Below are 13689 nucleotides of genomic sequence, written 5' to 3' on the forward strand. Positions count from 1 at the left end.
CCTGAGAAAGCTTGCTGAACCTTCGTGATGCTCTCGTTTCGGAGATCAGAGAAGCTCAACGGTAAGACCTCAGAAGAGAGCTTTAATCTGGCGTCGGATCCGAAGGTTATATATTTGATGTGATCGCTATTCCTTGAGAGAATCTTCCTCTCGGACCAAAGTCAGACTGCGACTACTGCAGGTGATGAACTAAATACTGGTGAGGCGTCAAGATCATTCGCTTGCGCGCGCGAGTCGTGTGGGGTGTGGTGTCGCGGATGGAAATCAGGATTTGGGCCAGGGCGGTCAGAGGTGATCGCCAACACAGCCCATGCATACTAACACACCCCGGACGGTAAAACACCAGGAGGTGTCGATATGTTTCTTCGATATTCATGCGCTCGACGTTACCGGAGCTCCGTAGGGCTCTAATGCTGTTCCAGCCTAATCATCGTCGTCATCCTCCACCCTTGGCCGCTTCGATTTCCGGTCATCGGTCTCCTGCAAGCCATAGCCCCGTTTGCCCGAGGATTGTTCCACCTCGGATAAGAACTTGTCCACGTTGAACGGGTCCACCGTCTCCTTCTCGAATTGTACTGGTCCTTCGCGCTCCTCTGCGTCCTCTGCCCCCTTGAACTTGCCCTTGCCAAGTACCTCGCCGAACCGGCTCGACTTCTGAATCTTGTCCATCTCCTTGTCCCCGGCCATCTCATCATCCTCATCCATGTTCGCACGCGGTCGGTAGATACTGCTGATCGCATCCTGCGCTGCAAACAAAGGCTTGTCGTAGGGGTTGTCCTCGTTGAAACCGCTGTCAAAACCACTTGACTGGTTGAAAAGCCGCGAGTCGTACATGCCCTCCTTGCTTTGAGTAGGTTTCGCAAGGCCCAGTGCAATCTTCTCAGAGATATCACGGTTCTGCTCCCGAGCCATGACCTGGATACGCCTCTCTGCACCCATGCGAGACTGACGTAGCTTGCGCTCCTCCTCCCGCCGCCTTTCCTTCCGTGCTTCTTCACGTTCACGGACCGCCGACTCATCGCTGTCGTAGGACGACCCGGAATCTGAGCGGCTGTCGTAACTGCCTGATCTTGACCTACGCCGACTGTGCCCCGCCTTCTCCTCTCGTGCCTGCTGGGCGAGTGACCGTAGATGTTCCTCCTTTTGCTGCTTCTCTTTTTCTGCCAGACGCTGCTGCATCAAGGCTCGCTGTTTGACTTCCTCACGGGCATGCCTATCTGCCATGAAGAGTGCCTCTGAGAATTGCGCAAACTTGTCGTTGATCTGCACGTCTTGTAGACCTCGTCCGTCAGCAGCAAGACGTTTGTCCAAGGGAACCGTGAATCCCTTCGGGTTCTTCCAGTTCGACACCGGCGGCGGGATCCTCCAGTCCTCCTGGTCTTGAGCGGTCAACTTTCTTGGTGGCGACCTCAGTACTGGAGGTGGCGGTGATGGCGGGCCGCGGGGAATCTTCTTGACCTTGAACTTGGGCGGCTCCATGGGATCACGCTGCCTCTCGACGATCTTCATGATCCGATCCTGCTTCTTCGAGTTGTCGCCCATCTGGTTCGCCGGCGTATACCTCACAAACGTGGGGTCGCGGCTGCCTCCCACGTTGACATTTTTGGGCTTCTGCGACGCCACAGCACCGCTGACCAGCTTCTCCAGCGCTGCCTTCGTCCTCTCCGCCGTAGCAGCGACCTCCTCCTCGCTCGGCCGCTCGAGGTTGATCTCACCGGCATCTGCACGCTGCCGCAGCGGTATCAGGTCCTTGAAGCTTGTCTGTACTATCCTGTTTTCCGCATGACCCTGCTTCGCGATAGCATCGTATTTGACCTTTCCATCGCCATCAACAGTGAGAGCAAGCGCGTTGGACTTGTTTGCCGAGCCGCCCTTGCGGCCGAGATCTAGCGGGTACTGTGCGACGTGGATCTCAGGAAACGCGCCACCATCGCCGAAATCCTCAGGATTGCGTGGTCGCCATGTAGAGCGTTGTCCGTAGGGCGGTGGCCCGCCAGCTCGCTTTAGGACGATCTGGGATTCGTTGAAGTGGCCTGGGCCAACGATTCTGGGACCACGCTGGTTGGCGCGGGATGGAAGTTCCTCGTCCTCACCAGTGTAGTTCGGTTTAGGGAGGGACTGGGAGAGTGCGGCTGCGAGGGAAGCCATTGTGGGCGCTTGGAGTTATGGCGAGGATGGCTTGAGGAAGGTTGATGGACGACTGTTGTCAACGCTGCGCAAGGCCGATAGAAATCAAGGTCCCGACATTTGCTAGCGCACGGGCCACTATGCATGGACCAGTCCTGCTTACTCTAAACCGTACAAGAATGCCTACGTACCTAACCGAATACGCAGGCGTGTTGCTCGTCCGGCTCAAGCAAAATGAAAATGGCTTTGATATTAAGTCTGATCGTACGACAAAATCAGAGTGTTCAAAGCGGTGGTACTGCATATCGATATATGTTCATATTGAAAGTGGTTATCAAGCTGCGGCAAGTGACCGCATCTGGCTGTCTTATCCCCCGTTTAGCCCGCCTTGTGGAAGAACACGCTGAAGCCCAGTTCACTTTTCATGCTTCATAAATCAATCGAGCCCCTCCTTCCTCGAGGAGAAGTACATTGGATAAGCTCCCATTCCAGTTTCCATCCTACGCCGTGCACGAGCCCAAAGAAGTAAAAAGAGCGTGACCGCACTGAGCGATCATACGTAGCCTTTTCTTGCGCCCTGGAAGAAGAACCGCACGACAAAGACCTGCAGCGCACCCATGCAGACAACCAGGCCACACTGGATCAAGCTGAAGTTGACGATCCTCTTCTCGGTGCTGCGAACGGTGCTGAAGTTGCGGTTCTCGCGCGTGCGGAAGTACTTCTGGTTGCGAGATATGGTAGACAGCTGGCCGGAGATCTTGAAGACCGACTCCTCGAGGGAGGTTGTCTGTTCTGGTGAGCTGCCCTGCTTGGAGGGGAGGTTGACCCGGGCCTCGTTCTCGACCTGCAGACGAAAAGGTTAGAAAGGCTTTGTGGCAGCGTTGGTGCGTCGGTGGTACTGACCGCAATCTCGAAGTCGACAAACTTGTCCGTGACAGTGCTCATCTCGTTGTTGAAGCAGAACGAGTAGTCCCCGATGTCGTTGCCCGTGAAAACGAAGTCTCCCTGGCGCTCCTTCTGCCCGTCTATGACAACCTTGCCCGTTGGGCCTGTAACTTCGAAATCGACATCGAACGAGCCTCCGGATTGGACCTAGCTACTTGTCAGTATTGCGTCTTGCTGTTGAGCTGGCACTCGGGGACGGGGCGTACGGCAAAGTAAAATGCGATCTTTTGGCCCTTGTCCTGGTTGTTGGCATAGAAGCAGGCCTTCTCGTTTGCGACAAGCTTGTAGGTCAATGCTGTCGCAGAAACATGGCTAGCGAGCAGGGCTACCAGCCCGCATGCGAGAGTTGTCAGCTTCATCGTCGGGCAGCGGCTTGCTGTGATAGATTTAGGCACGGGTCATAAAGAAGACGGTAGACGGTACAGTAGACAAGGCTCTGGGGGGCCAGCAAGCAAGCAAGCAGCTTCGTCGCGACATGCCACGGTGCACCTGTTTCCAGCTGCTCTAGCGCTATGCCTAAAGTGGAACAGAGCCATGCAGGGGCCAGGTGGAGACCTGTCTGAGTACCTAGGCGTGCTAGGTACGTAGTCTACTTCGCAGCACACTACCTAAACTAAGTAGACTACACTGGCACCTTTGCACGCCGGCGGAAATAAGCAGCCAGGAGCGCCACAAAAACAGTACGTACACAGTAGACCGTTGTGCCTGTAGAGTGCGTGCTATTAGTATTGGCATCAGACGGATGAAAGCAAGCGGTAAATGACATCAGTCTTCGTGGAGAGTCCCATACCACACCCCCTGCTCGTTTTTGTTTCAACAGCCAAGTGATATCTGTTTTGTATTCAATCTTCCCTTCGATGTTCTGATCTTCTTTTATTGACTGAGCTGCCTCGCCCTCAACTCAGTCTCGACTCAGCCCTCTTGCATATCCTGAATAGGTAGCTGGGTAGTGACAGTCAACACCTCTGACACGTTAATCTGAGCAACAGACAGCGAGTCTCGCTGTACGAAACCATGGCTGTTCAGAATGCCCTCACAAGCTCCTCGACCATTGTAATAAGAGCCGTCTCCTATTTCTTCCTACGATGGGTAAGTCATACCAGCCTGCTGTAGTCCTGTGAAGTTGAGACGGCTAACAAGTCGAGTAGGGCCTGCTTCCTGTAAGTTTAGACATCGCAGCACAAACTAAACTCATGTGTGGTTCTGATGAGTATGCTAGCCGCTCGCACCGATCGCCTTCACGGCCTTCGCCATTTACATTCCCGCCTCTATTTCAAGCTTCTTCCACGCACTGCAGAATGGCCAGGAAGAGGTGGTCACGACACAGACTGCTCGAACTCTGGTGCACAAGGAGGCTAACGGCGAGGTCGTCGAGGACATTGATGTCACTGATACACAGTTGATCATAGAAGAGTCTGGGGACATCAGTCCCTGGCGCACAATTCTGGCAGGCGTCCCGAACCCAAGCCGCCTCGTCCTCACTCTGATCACCTTCCTGATCAATCTCTCCTGTGTGACCATGGTGGCCGACCGGTTGTACTCAGAGCACTTGACCCCAACCGACGACCTGGCCTTCGTCAGGCCGGGATTCATATCTGAGAAGCAGGCCAAGTTCCTCGTCCGAGAGCCTGACCAGTCAAAGATGCCTGTCACCTTTGAGATCCGTGTCAAGGATAATCAACTTCCCTTCAAGACGGAAGATTTCATTACAGCCGGTGGTGTCCTCGAGACGTCCAATGACACAGATTACACCGCCGTGGTTGACATTACTGTGACGCACCATCCACAGCTTACATACGAATGGAGAACCTCGAACGGCTTCTCGGGCGAGTTCACATCACCCCCCGAGGCCGGCAGATACCCGGACAAGTTTGACGGCAAATTTACCTTCCTGTCAACCTCTTGCATTGTCAACCGTCTGCCTTACAATCCCCTGGACCACCCTCTTTCGATCCCCGGAATACGCCATCTCAGCAATCTGTTGCCGGATCTGGGAGCTCAGTTCATGTTGTTCCTGGGCGACTTCATCTACGCAGACGTTCCCCGCCTGTGGGGCCAAAGTGCTGACAATGTGAGTGACACCTTTATTTCAATGTCAAATTTCACGACCTCTTACTTTTATTGAATGGGGGTTTTCCTGTTCTCGGGCGTCTGGCGTCCCCGGGCCAGCGTTGATTTTTTATCTTCTTTCGAAACCTGTGGTACCGTTCTTCAGAAACGAAACTGATTGATTTGATCTTCTCCAGTATCGCCAGAAATACAGAGCAGTCTATGCTTCACCTGAGTGGCCAAGCGTCGGACAGAACTTGAGCTGGATTCACGTCTTGGACGACCATGAGATTCAGAACGACTGGGATGGGTACGTACTGCCTGTATTTGCCTTGCCCGATCCGTGGCATTATGGATGTCTGAAGAACAACCGAGACTACATTGTTACAGACGACTAGGTGCTCCCTTGGATTTTCTGAACGAAGCATGCTAGAAGGAAAATCATACTAACAACACGACCAGGAATACGACTGGAGTATATACTGCTGCCGTGGAGCCATGGCACCACTACCACACAGCAGTGAACCCACCTTCAGTAAGAAGGCCATCCTCGACGAGTGTCAGCACTGGCGCCACGTGGTTTGAATTCGCCCAGGGTCCGGCGAGCTTCTTCATGGCCGACACGCGGTCCTATCGATCATCCAACAAGATCGACTACGAGGACAAGGACAAGACGATGCTCGGCGCAGAGCAGCTAGCGGACCTCATCGCGTTCATGCAGAAGCCCGAGCCCAAGGGCGTCGACTGGAAGATCATCGCCTCGTCGGTGCCCTTCACCAAGAACTGGCCCGTCAACGTGCAGGACACCTGGGGCGGCTTCCTGGTCGAGAGGAAGAAGATCCTCGAGGCCATGTGGGACGTTGCCGCCCGCGGCATCGGTGTCGTCGTCCTGTCTGGAGACAGGCACGAGTTCGCGGCCACAAAGTTCCCGCCGCCCGAGAACTCAACATGGACGGAGGCGGCGACGGTGTACGAATTCTCGGCCAGCCCTCTGAGCCAGTTCTACTCACCCATCGGTACCTACCGGCAGGTTGATAACGAGGATGTTCAGATCAAGTACGTCTCGTTACCCTCCCTTTTTCCCTGTTCATGAATTGTTTTCACGAACCACCACTGACCAAATATCCAGATACATCAACAAAGGTTATTCCAAGTTCGGCGCTATTACCATCGAGAAGATACCTGAAAGCGGCAAGAGCAGCCTTTCTTACCGCCTTTTCGTGGACGGCGTCGAGGCCTGGAATACAACAATCCTCTCGCCAGATAGGACGGTGCAGAGCAAACTTTGGGACCGTATTACCGGTTCGCGATAGAACAGAAGGCTCTGGTTTTTGTTTCATGGCGGCAATCCTCCACCAACTCATGTTGCATCGCAGACTCATGACCTCATGCTATATTAGACCCAGGGCGAAGTCAGGCTTCTCTGGAAGATTTTGCTAATTAAAGAAGATTTCGAAGGCATTTCAACATGGGCTATCGCACAGCCTCTGGTCGGCGTTGGGATGGCATGTTGTCTCCAATGCACCAGAGTGACCTACTAGAACCAGCCGCATGGGGTAGTGCTCTGCATAATTTTGGCCTTTGGAACAAGTTGACATTGTTCTTATACCCCTGTTTCACTTCCCCTACAAGAAGCAGAAATGCGGCGAATTCTAGGCTACATAAGAATGTTCTTTTGATAAAAGCTGGAAACAGCTCTAGTTCATGAATTGCCCAACGCGTGAAGCCACCCAGCCATCCTGCGCCAGAGTCAGCGTAACAAACGGGCGACAGTAAGCAAGCCTCGTCTACAGTAAATCATCCACAATTCCAGGAGGGGAAATCTCGACCAACTCATCGACAGAAGCCCAGTGTCCCTCCTCAGCCTCATCGGTATTTCTCACGACCGTGCTCCTCGAACAATCTGACATAGCGTCGCTACCCATCGAAGCGGAAGTCCCGGTAGGTCGGACATTCTCAGGAGCTCTTCTCACGCTCTGATTCATTCTCGCAGATAGCGGCTGGTGTTGCGGAGACCGCTCAGCAACATCAATGTCATCGGGCAGACCGCTAACGAACGAGAAGTCGTGGCTGTGTCCACCATTCCGCTCACGTATATCCTGAGCTCGCGTGGCCAGTCTCTCATGCATCTCAACTTTGCTCTCGGCCCTCTCAGCCCTCCTCTTCCACTTGGTCAAGTCCGCCTTAGCACAGTCGAGATCTTCCCGCAACAGGATCTCATTCACTTGGCTCGCCTTCCTGTTCTCCTCGAAATCCAGGCGGAGCTGAGCATACTCTTCGCTCTTGGCTGAAAGTTCTTGTCTGAGACTACGGATCTGATCGCGGAGTGAAGAAGCACTGCGACCTCGGCTGGGGCTGCGGCTGAGGCTGGGGGAGCTTACGTCTTGGCTGTAGCTCGCAGCCTCACTGTATGCCGATGTAATACTATGCTGTGAGAGACGCGGCAAGCCTCTACTGCCACCCCTTGGCGGTAAAGGACTGGAGTAATATGCGACGGGTCTTATCTCGTGTTGAGCTGTAAGCGTGAGAGGCGTTCTTAGTATCTTCGATGAACCATCTAGCTGCACCAAGGAGACTGGACCTGTGTCAGAGACCTCCTTGTTTGGGAATGCACGGGAGGGAGTGGGCAGTCTTGATTTTTTGGGATGTGATCGCATGATCTCCAGCGAAGGCCCTGATTCATCTCGCATTTTTGTAGGACTAGCCTGTCGTTTGATCTTGTCACCGCTAACCATGTGCTGTGGTCTTGGAATCCTTGAGACATTAGCACTGTCGGCTGTGGATGAAGGTAAAAATAGTTTATCTCGTGAATGACGCATCAAAGAAGCCGGTGTCGATACTGAGGTAGCAGACTGAAGCGGGGACGGATTGCTGGTATATGGTGAGACCAGTCCAGGAACCTCTCGTCGTTGCTTCTGTGTACCATCTTCCACAGTAGGTATGAAAGGCGAGGCTCTGGCAGCATTGTCAAACTTCGCGGCCAAGTCCAAAACCTTGTTAGTACCCCGCTTGAGATCACCACGGCGGTTGATGGCTGGCATGGGGGATATTGTTTGTGGAGTGACCAAGGGCGGCAGCTTGTGGCATTTGGCTTTCCCATCATTGTGCTGCGGCGCCGGGAGCTTAGACCAGCTCTTCAAGAGGGGATAAGATGATGGTCGACTAACAGCGGTCTTTCGTCCCTCGTGATGATCTCTGAGGTCATGGAACAATCCGCGATATGAGTTCCCAGCCGTAACGATGTCTGCCGCCCCGTCCATCTGGTCAGGGGTGACAATATGCATTGAGCCAGGAGCATTCTCCACTTGATCATCCTCTTTCTCATGTGTTGACTTGACGGACCTGCTCGATGAACCAGCATGCGTGATCTCAGTTGTCGAGTCTGTGTGAGAATTCTTGGGCTGGTAACGCATTGTAGACGTTCCACTCAGTATTTTTGCACCAGGGACCACCGCGTACGCGGTCATCGAGTCTAGGTCGCACGAGAACGTAGGTTTCAAGTTTTTCCCGGGAATTGCAGCCAAGTCGTCTTGGTTTGAAGCCTTTGGGTTTCCTGATGTGGTTCTTCTGGCATCACATTGTCGTGTAGTCCCAGCCTTTGCCTCAGGGGTTGACTTGTATTCTTCAGTCGTGATTGTTTTCGTACGTTTCACCGGGGTGGCTCCCTTGCTTGAAACCGTCGATTGTATTGGATTGACGGGCCCAGTTGAACTGTGGAATGGCTGCACACTAGGACTTGAACTTTTGCTTGTGGGGGAGATGTTCTCAAGGTTTGTTGGCTGCCTTTCATTTCGAATCTCTGCTGCCTTTTTGCTGGCTGATCTGAGAGAGCTCTTCAAAGGCGTCGCCCGCTTCGGGGTTGGGATGTCTTGATTCTCACAGCAAGACTCTTCCCTTGGAGGAGACAGGACTCCAAAGTTTGACCCCCGAGAAAGGTTCGAGGCAGAGCGTGTAGGTTGATGCCGTGTCTTCTTCACAGAAAGAGCTTCGTTGGTTCTATCCACCTGTTTGAAAGACACAGCCCCTGGGCCTATGTCAGCCATATTTCTCAACATTCAGGAACAGACCCATCAACTCACTAGAAGAAGAACCTGTAGGGCTAGGCGGACGATCCTCAGACATTCGGACGTCCAGAGACTGGTGGGGTGCGGAGGCATCTTCTGAATTTCTCGACAGGCTCGTTGCACGCCTTGAGTTCTCGGAAATCGAGGCACGGCTGCGATGTCGCAGTATGCTCAAGCTTTCGTCCAGATTTCTCATCTGTTTAACAACATCTCTCCAATTCGTGATGAGCATTTCCGTGATATCATTGGCAACGTGAATCTTGTCAACGTCCCAGAAAGCTGGCGGGGGTTCATTAGTCGACTCCTTGGCCTTCTTCTTCTCATTCTTTGGCTTCTGCTGAGGTGACACTGGAACAAGGAACAGCCCAGAGCTAGGATCTGCCAGCTTCACAGCATGAGAGCTGAGCATATCACCAATCAGCAGCGGTCCAAAAACAATCCCAAGAGCACTGTAGCCCATAAGGTCCGATGTGGGCAATGGCCTTCCTGAATCATCTTCCCTTGGAGCTGTCTCAGCAGCTCGCCCAAGGAGGCATAGGAGACCAAACACAGCACAAATCAACTCCCTTCTGTATTGTGATCTCATAGTTCCGACGGCAAGGGCAATGAGTCGCGCTCGGAGCTTGCTTTGTTTCGTCCTGCTGAACTCGGGATCGGTGTATAACTGGCTGTTGATCGCAACCAGAGCGTCGAAAAGTGATAAAGACCCAAGGATTCCTCCTGGAAGGCCCGCCAGGAATTTTTTGAATAAGGAAGCAACATCGTGAACACCAGGGCTGATATGGGATGGCAGATTCGGGCTTCGAACCGTGTTGGCGACATCCCCTCCCACCTGGTGTGCGCAGTAAAACTCGTAGAGCTCGTTGACGACTCGCACCGAGCCTGGAATCCTGAAGACACCGCGTGTCTCTGGCGCTACTCATTGTCAGTGATTTGAAGCTAGGACTGAGAAAGGACAAGTTGCTGACCGAGATGGACCAGATACTGCGCAGTGGCGCGAAAGCACGTTGGTAAAATCAAAGACCCGGGTGCATACTCGGGGGGCAGATACAAGAAGCTCTTGCCACACAGACGGACCAGTCCCTGAAGATCTTGGTCCTTGAGGCTGTCCCTTTTGGGATGTATCATATGGGCCGTCACATGACCAATACTGCGTTTGCGCTTGACGCTATGCTCTGTAGACTGGCTGGAAGTTCTTCTGAAGGTGCGCGACCACCAGTTGCGTCTGGGAGCGATTCCCTCAGACTGGTCCACACGTCAGGTAAATTTCTTGAGCGGAATGCCCAATCTATGCTCCGAGGATACCCAACATACCTCGGAAGTCTCGGGCTGATCGGGGATCAGTTGACGCACGCCATGCTGTTCAAATAGTCAGTTGAGTAAGACTGGTCATTCGAACCGAATGTACATGCCTTCTTTGCCAACCTGTTGTACTCCTCAACAAAATCATCTCGGTTCGCGATCTCGTCCGTGTCGGACATCATATCACCACTGTTTGAAGTCCAAGTTGCGCTGCTTTGGATACCACTAGATGTCTTCTTGACTGGAACGGATAGGCGGCCATGATACCCGGTGACCGAAGGCCTTGGCTTGAGATCCGGCGTGGAAAGCTCTCGGGACGCCCTCATATTCGCAAGAGAGAGAGGGTGAGCACATGAACAGCAGTCAAGAGAAGCAACGCTGCGCATGAAACTAGGTCTGAGAACTCAGCAGATGACAGGTTGAGATGGATCCAATCGCCATCCGTCGTCTACATCCGGATCGGTATCGCAGGTTCAAGGATGTCCAATAACGAAGCTTGAGTGCAGTGAATAGCCAACACTGCTGACGGGTAAGTACAGGAGGATGATAACGAGATACTGCCGTTAGTGCAATCCAAGACGAGCTGAAAAATGCGAATGCGAATGATCGAGAAAACGAAAAGAGATCAGAAGGTGTTTGCTTAAAGTTGGAATCTTGTCGGCATGTTTACTTGCTTGCTCGGAGGGCGCACTGCAGGTGAATGAGGAGTTTAGATCACCATCGTCCCTTCCACAGACGTTTCGAGCCTCTTTCACATCATTGCACCTGCCTCACCTGCAGATGGTCTCAAATTCCCGTCATTGAATCAGAGTGAGTAGATCAAACTGCAGGTCGGTTCGTTTCTGCTGGTACAATCTCAATACGAACTGCTGGAGTGGTGGTACCCGGCCGTACACCGTCCCTGATAGCTTTGCACCAAAATGGTATTATGTCTTTGCCAAACTTACCATGAGCCGTTCAACAGTACTCCGGCACGTTGTGAAACCTCGCCGTTGGCACGTGCAATGGAGGACAAAAGCCAAGTGAATTAGTCGCGCGAAGAGGTGCTCACGTCGTCCTTAGCAGTCGACCTGCCCCCCTCTGTCCTTCTGAATACATCTAAAGCGCAGAGTCATTTTTTGTTCTTGTGTTTTTTTTGTTGGCGGTCTTCCTTCTGGTATCCCAAAATTAGAGGTTGCCTCCCAAGATATCCCGTTCCTTGTACGTCGCCCAAAGGTCTATAATAGCCGGAGGCAATGACAATATTGTACCCATGCAATCAGCCTCCTGGAATCCCTTCTTCCGTCCATGACCCTCCCCTAACGCCCTGCAAATGCCTCGAAACGCAGAAAAGCCCCATACGCCTGGGATGATGGGAATGTGGACCGTGAGGCTGAGGACTGTTTCCTGCCTGGTCATGCTTGCTGCATGTGCTCTTCTTCTCCGTGGACCAGGACGTACTTTAAGATGTCGGACAGGGAGATGATGCCCCTGAGCTTGCTGTCGTCGTCTACTACAATCAGCCGATGTACTCTGGATTTTCGAACCGTGTCGAATATCGAGTCAAGACGATCCTCTTCTGTGCAAGTGTAAATGCCCTGGAAATCATCCGATCGTTTGCACAACGCGTCTCCGACAGTGCCCGATAGCTCATCGTAGGCACCGCCCTTGATACAGGGGATGACATCGATAGCTTCGAACACATTGACAACGTGGTTCTCTTGATCCACAATCGGGACAGCCGAGATATTGTATTTGACCATGAGCGAGATCACGTCGAGCACGGAACTGGTCATGCTTGCCGTTGCCATATCCTCATATGTTCCGAGATTGAGCTCCCGTACAGTCTTTTTGAGGAGCATTGTATTCTTCTCATTGTTCACGGCGATGAACTTGAGTATTCGATATTGGGTGATGACGCTGACCACACTCTCCCTGCCCGTCTCGTCATCGATGTCGACTAGGGGTATTCTGCGGGCTCGAGTTTGCAGCATCTTTCGACAAGCTTCATAAAGGGGCCGTCCTGGGTGGAATGATACGGTCTCGAGAGGTGTGACGCCAATTGCCTTTTCGACCTCTGATAGCAAAAGAAATTAGACCAGTATGCCTGCCAATGTGACGCATTGCCCCTGACACTGTTCACCTACCTCGCAAGCTGCTTAAACGGAGTCGATCCACATCCTCGAATCTCTCGGGGTTCTGGAGATAGTATTGGATGACGTTGATGTAGTCTGTGCTTGTAAGGAGACCTGCAAAGGTCGACGTTTTCGAGTCCCATAGCGGAGCGGACACAATGTCTGGACCAAACGCGTCAGTGCGATGTAGACGAGATTACGGTATCCGAGTTTGGCGTACTGTTCTGCATGAGGATGTTCACGCTCGTGCGAATTAGAAGGTCATTGTCGAGGACGATGAGTCGGAAGGATAGGGGCAACACATCGTAGCTGGTTCGGACCTTGAGGAATTCCCGTATAGCCCTCTGTCAACGAAGTCAGCAAACCCGGACCGGCCATCGAGCTTGTTTATCATATTCGACATTCGGGGGTTTCAAGAACATGCGCGCGCCCTGCTCCCGGCTCACCGAGCTCACCATGCTCGCTGCCAGTACCCCGCACCTTCATGCAGGTCGCGCGAGACGACATTGAGCCACGTTGGATAGGCCAGGCAGTGCAGCAGTGGCCTCGCAGACGTGGCACCAGCGGCGGGCGAGGGATCGGGATGTCCATATCAGCGGCGCAGGAGACGGCGAAAGGAAAAGAGGAGCGCGCGGGACAAGTGTCTCGGCCCGAAGGACAGGAAGGCTTACCAGACCCTGCATCTGCTCTCTGTCGAGCGGCGTCATGAGGGGCTTCTCTGCTGCCAGGGGAAAATCTGTGCGACTGTGACTGCTGGCCGTGGGCCTGTTGGCAACTGGAGCGCGCAGGTGCAGGTAGGTCGAAGGCGTGACAAAAGGCAGCTCGTGACCTGGATGTCTTGCACTTGCGATGGCGGCAGGCTGCTTTGGGCCACCCTCGCTGGGATTCGCGGGGTCCGTCATCTTAACTGTGGCCTGCGGTTGCACATGAAAGGGGATGCTGGTTCTAAAGTCGGGTCAAGGCCTGGCCCCTAGTGTCCCCGATTCAGGCCACTGGTTCCGGTGCTCAGAAACATGTGCCGCGCCAGGGAATTGGAGACAAGTTGGCTCCAGCCTCGAGCCTCCCGGCAACACCTCCAGTTTCTATCA

The 13689-nt window shown here is 53.3% G+C and overlaps 5 protein-coding genes across 5 annotated transcripts; 1 reads left to right on the plus strand and 4 right to left on the minus strand.

Moving 5' to 3' along the window:
- Positions 1-423: 423 nt before the first annotated feature.
- Positions 424-2148, minus strand: J7T55_003528 (pre-mrna-processing protein 45; the record flags this gene model as incomplete). The annotated part of the gene is made up of 1 exon (XM_053143560.1): positions 424-2148. The coding sequence occupies one exon, from the start codon at positions 2146-2148 to the stop codon at positions 424-426; it is 1725 nt and encodes a 574-aa protein (XP_052993777.1).
- Positions 2149-2680: 532 nt separating this feature from the next.
- J7T55_003529 (emp24 gp25l p24 family gold) lies at positions 2681-3431 on the minus strand (the record flags this gene model as incomplete). The annotated part of the gene is made up of 3 exons (XM_053143561.1): positions 2681-2971; positions 3031-3219; positions 3279-3431. 3 exons carry the CDS (start codon positions 3429-3431, stop codon positions 2681-2683), a joined length of 633 nt encoding a protein of 210 aa, XP_052993778.1.
- Positions 3432-4086: 655 nt separating this feature from the next.
- On the plus strand, positions 4087-6434 carry J7T55_003530 (lkaline phosphatase family protein; the record flags this gene model as incomplete). The annotated part of the gene is made up of 6 exons (XM_053143562.1): positions 4087-4161; positions 4221-4232; positions 4292-5143; positions 5319-5431; positions 5584-6177; positions 6251-6434. The coding sequence occupies 6 exons, from the start codon at positions 4087-4089 to the stop codon at positions 6432-6434; spliced, it is 1830 nt and encodes a 609-aa protein (XP_052993779.1).
- A 474-nt stretch (positions 6435-6908) lies between these two features.
- J7T55_003531 (uncharacterized protein) lies at positions 6909-10813 on the minus strand (the record flags this gene model as incomplete). The annotated part of the gene is made up of 6 exons (XM_053143563.1): positions 6909-7636; positions 7703-7866; positions 7975-8743; positions 9201-10100; positions 10500-10544; positions 10594-10813. 6 exons carry the CDS (start codon positions 10811-10813, stop codon positions 6909-6911), a joined length of 2826 nt encoding a protein of 941 aa, XP_052993780.1.
- Positions 10814-11881: 1068 nt separating this feature from the next.
- Positions 11882-13503, minus strand: J7T55_003532 (nuclear protein SNF4; the record flags this gene model as incomplete). The annotated part of the gene is made up of 4 exons (XM_053143564.1): positions 11882-12543; positions 12614-12763; positions 12822-12945; positions 13273-13503. 4 exons carry the CDS (start codon positions 13501-13503, stop codon positions 11882-11884), a joined length of 1167 nt encoding a protein of 388 aa, XP_052993781.1.
- Between the last annotated feature and the right edge of the window lie 186 nt (positions 13504-13689).

This window comes from Diaporthe amygdali, assembly GCF_026229845.1.
Source record: "Diaporthe amygdali strain CAA958 chromosome Unknown NODE_14_length_1008325_cov_65_372321, whole genome shotgun sequence".
Classification (NCBI taxonomy): Eukaryota; Fungi; Ascomycota; class Sordariomycetes; order Diaporthales; family Diaporthaceae; genus Diaporthe; species Diaporthe amygdali.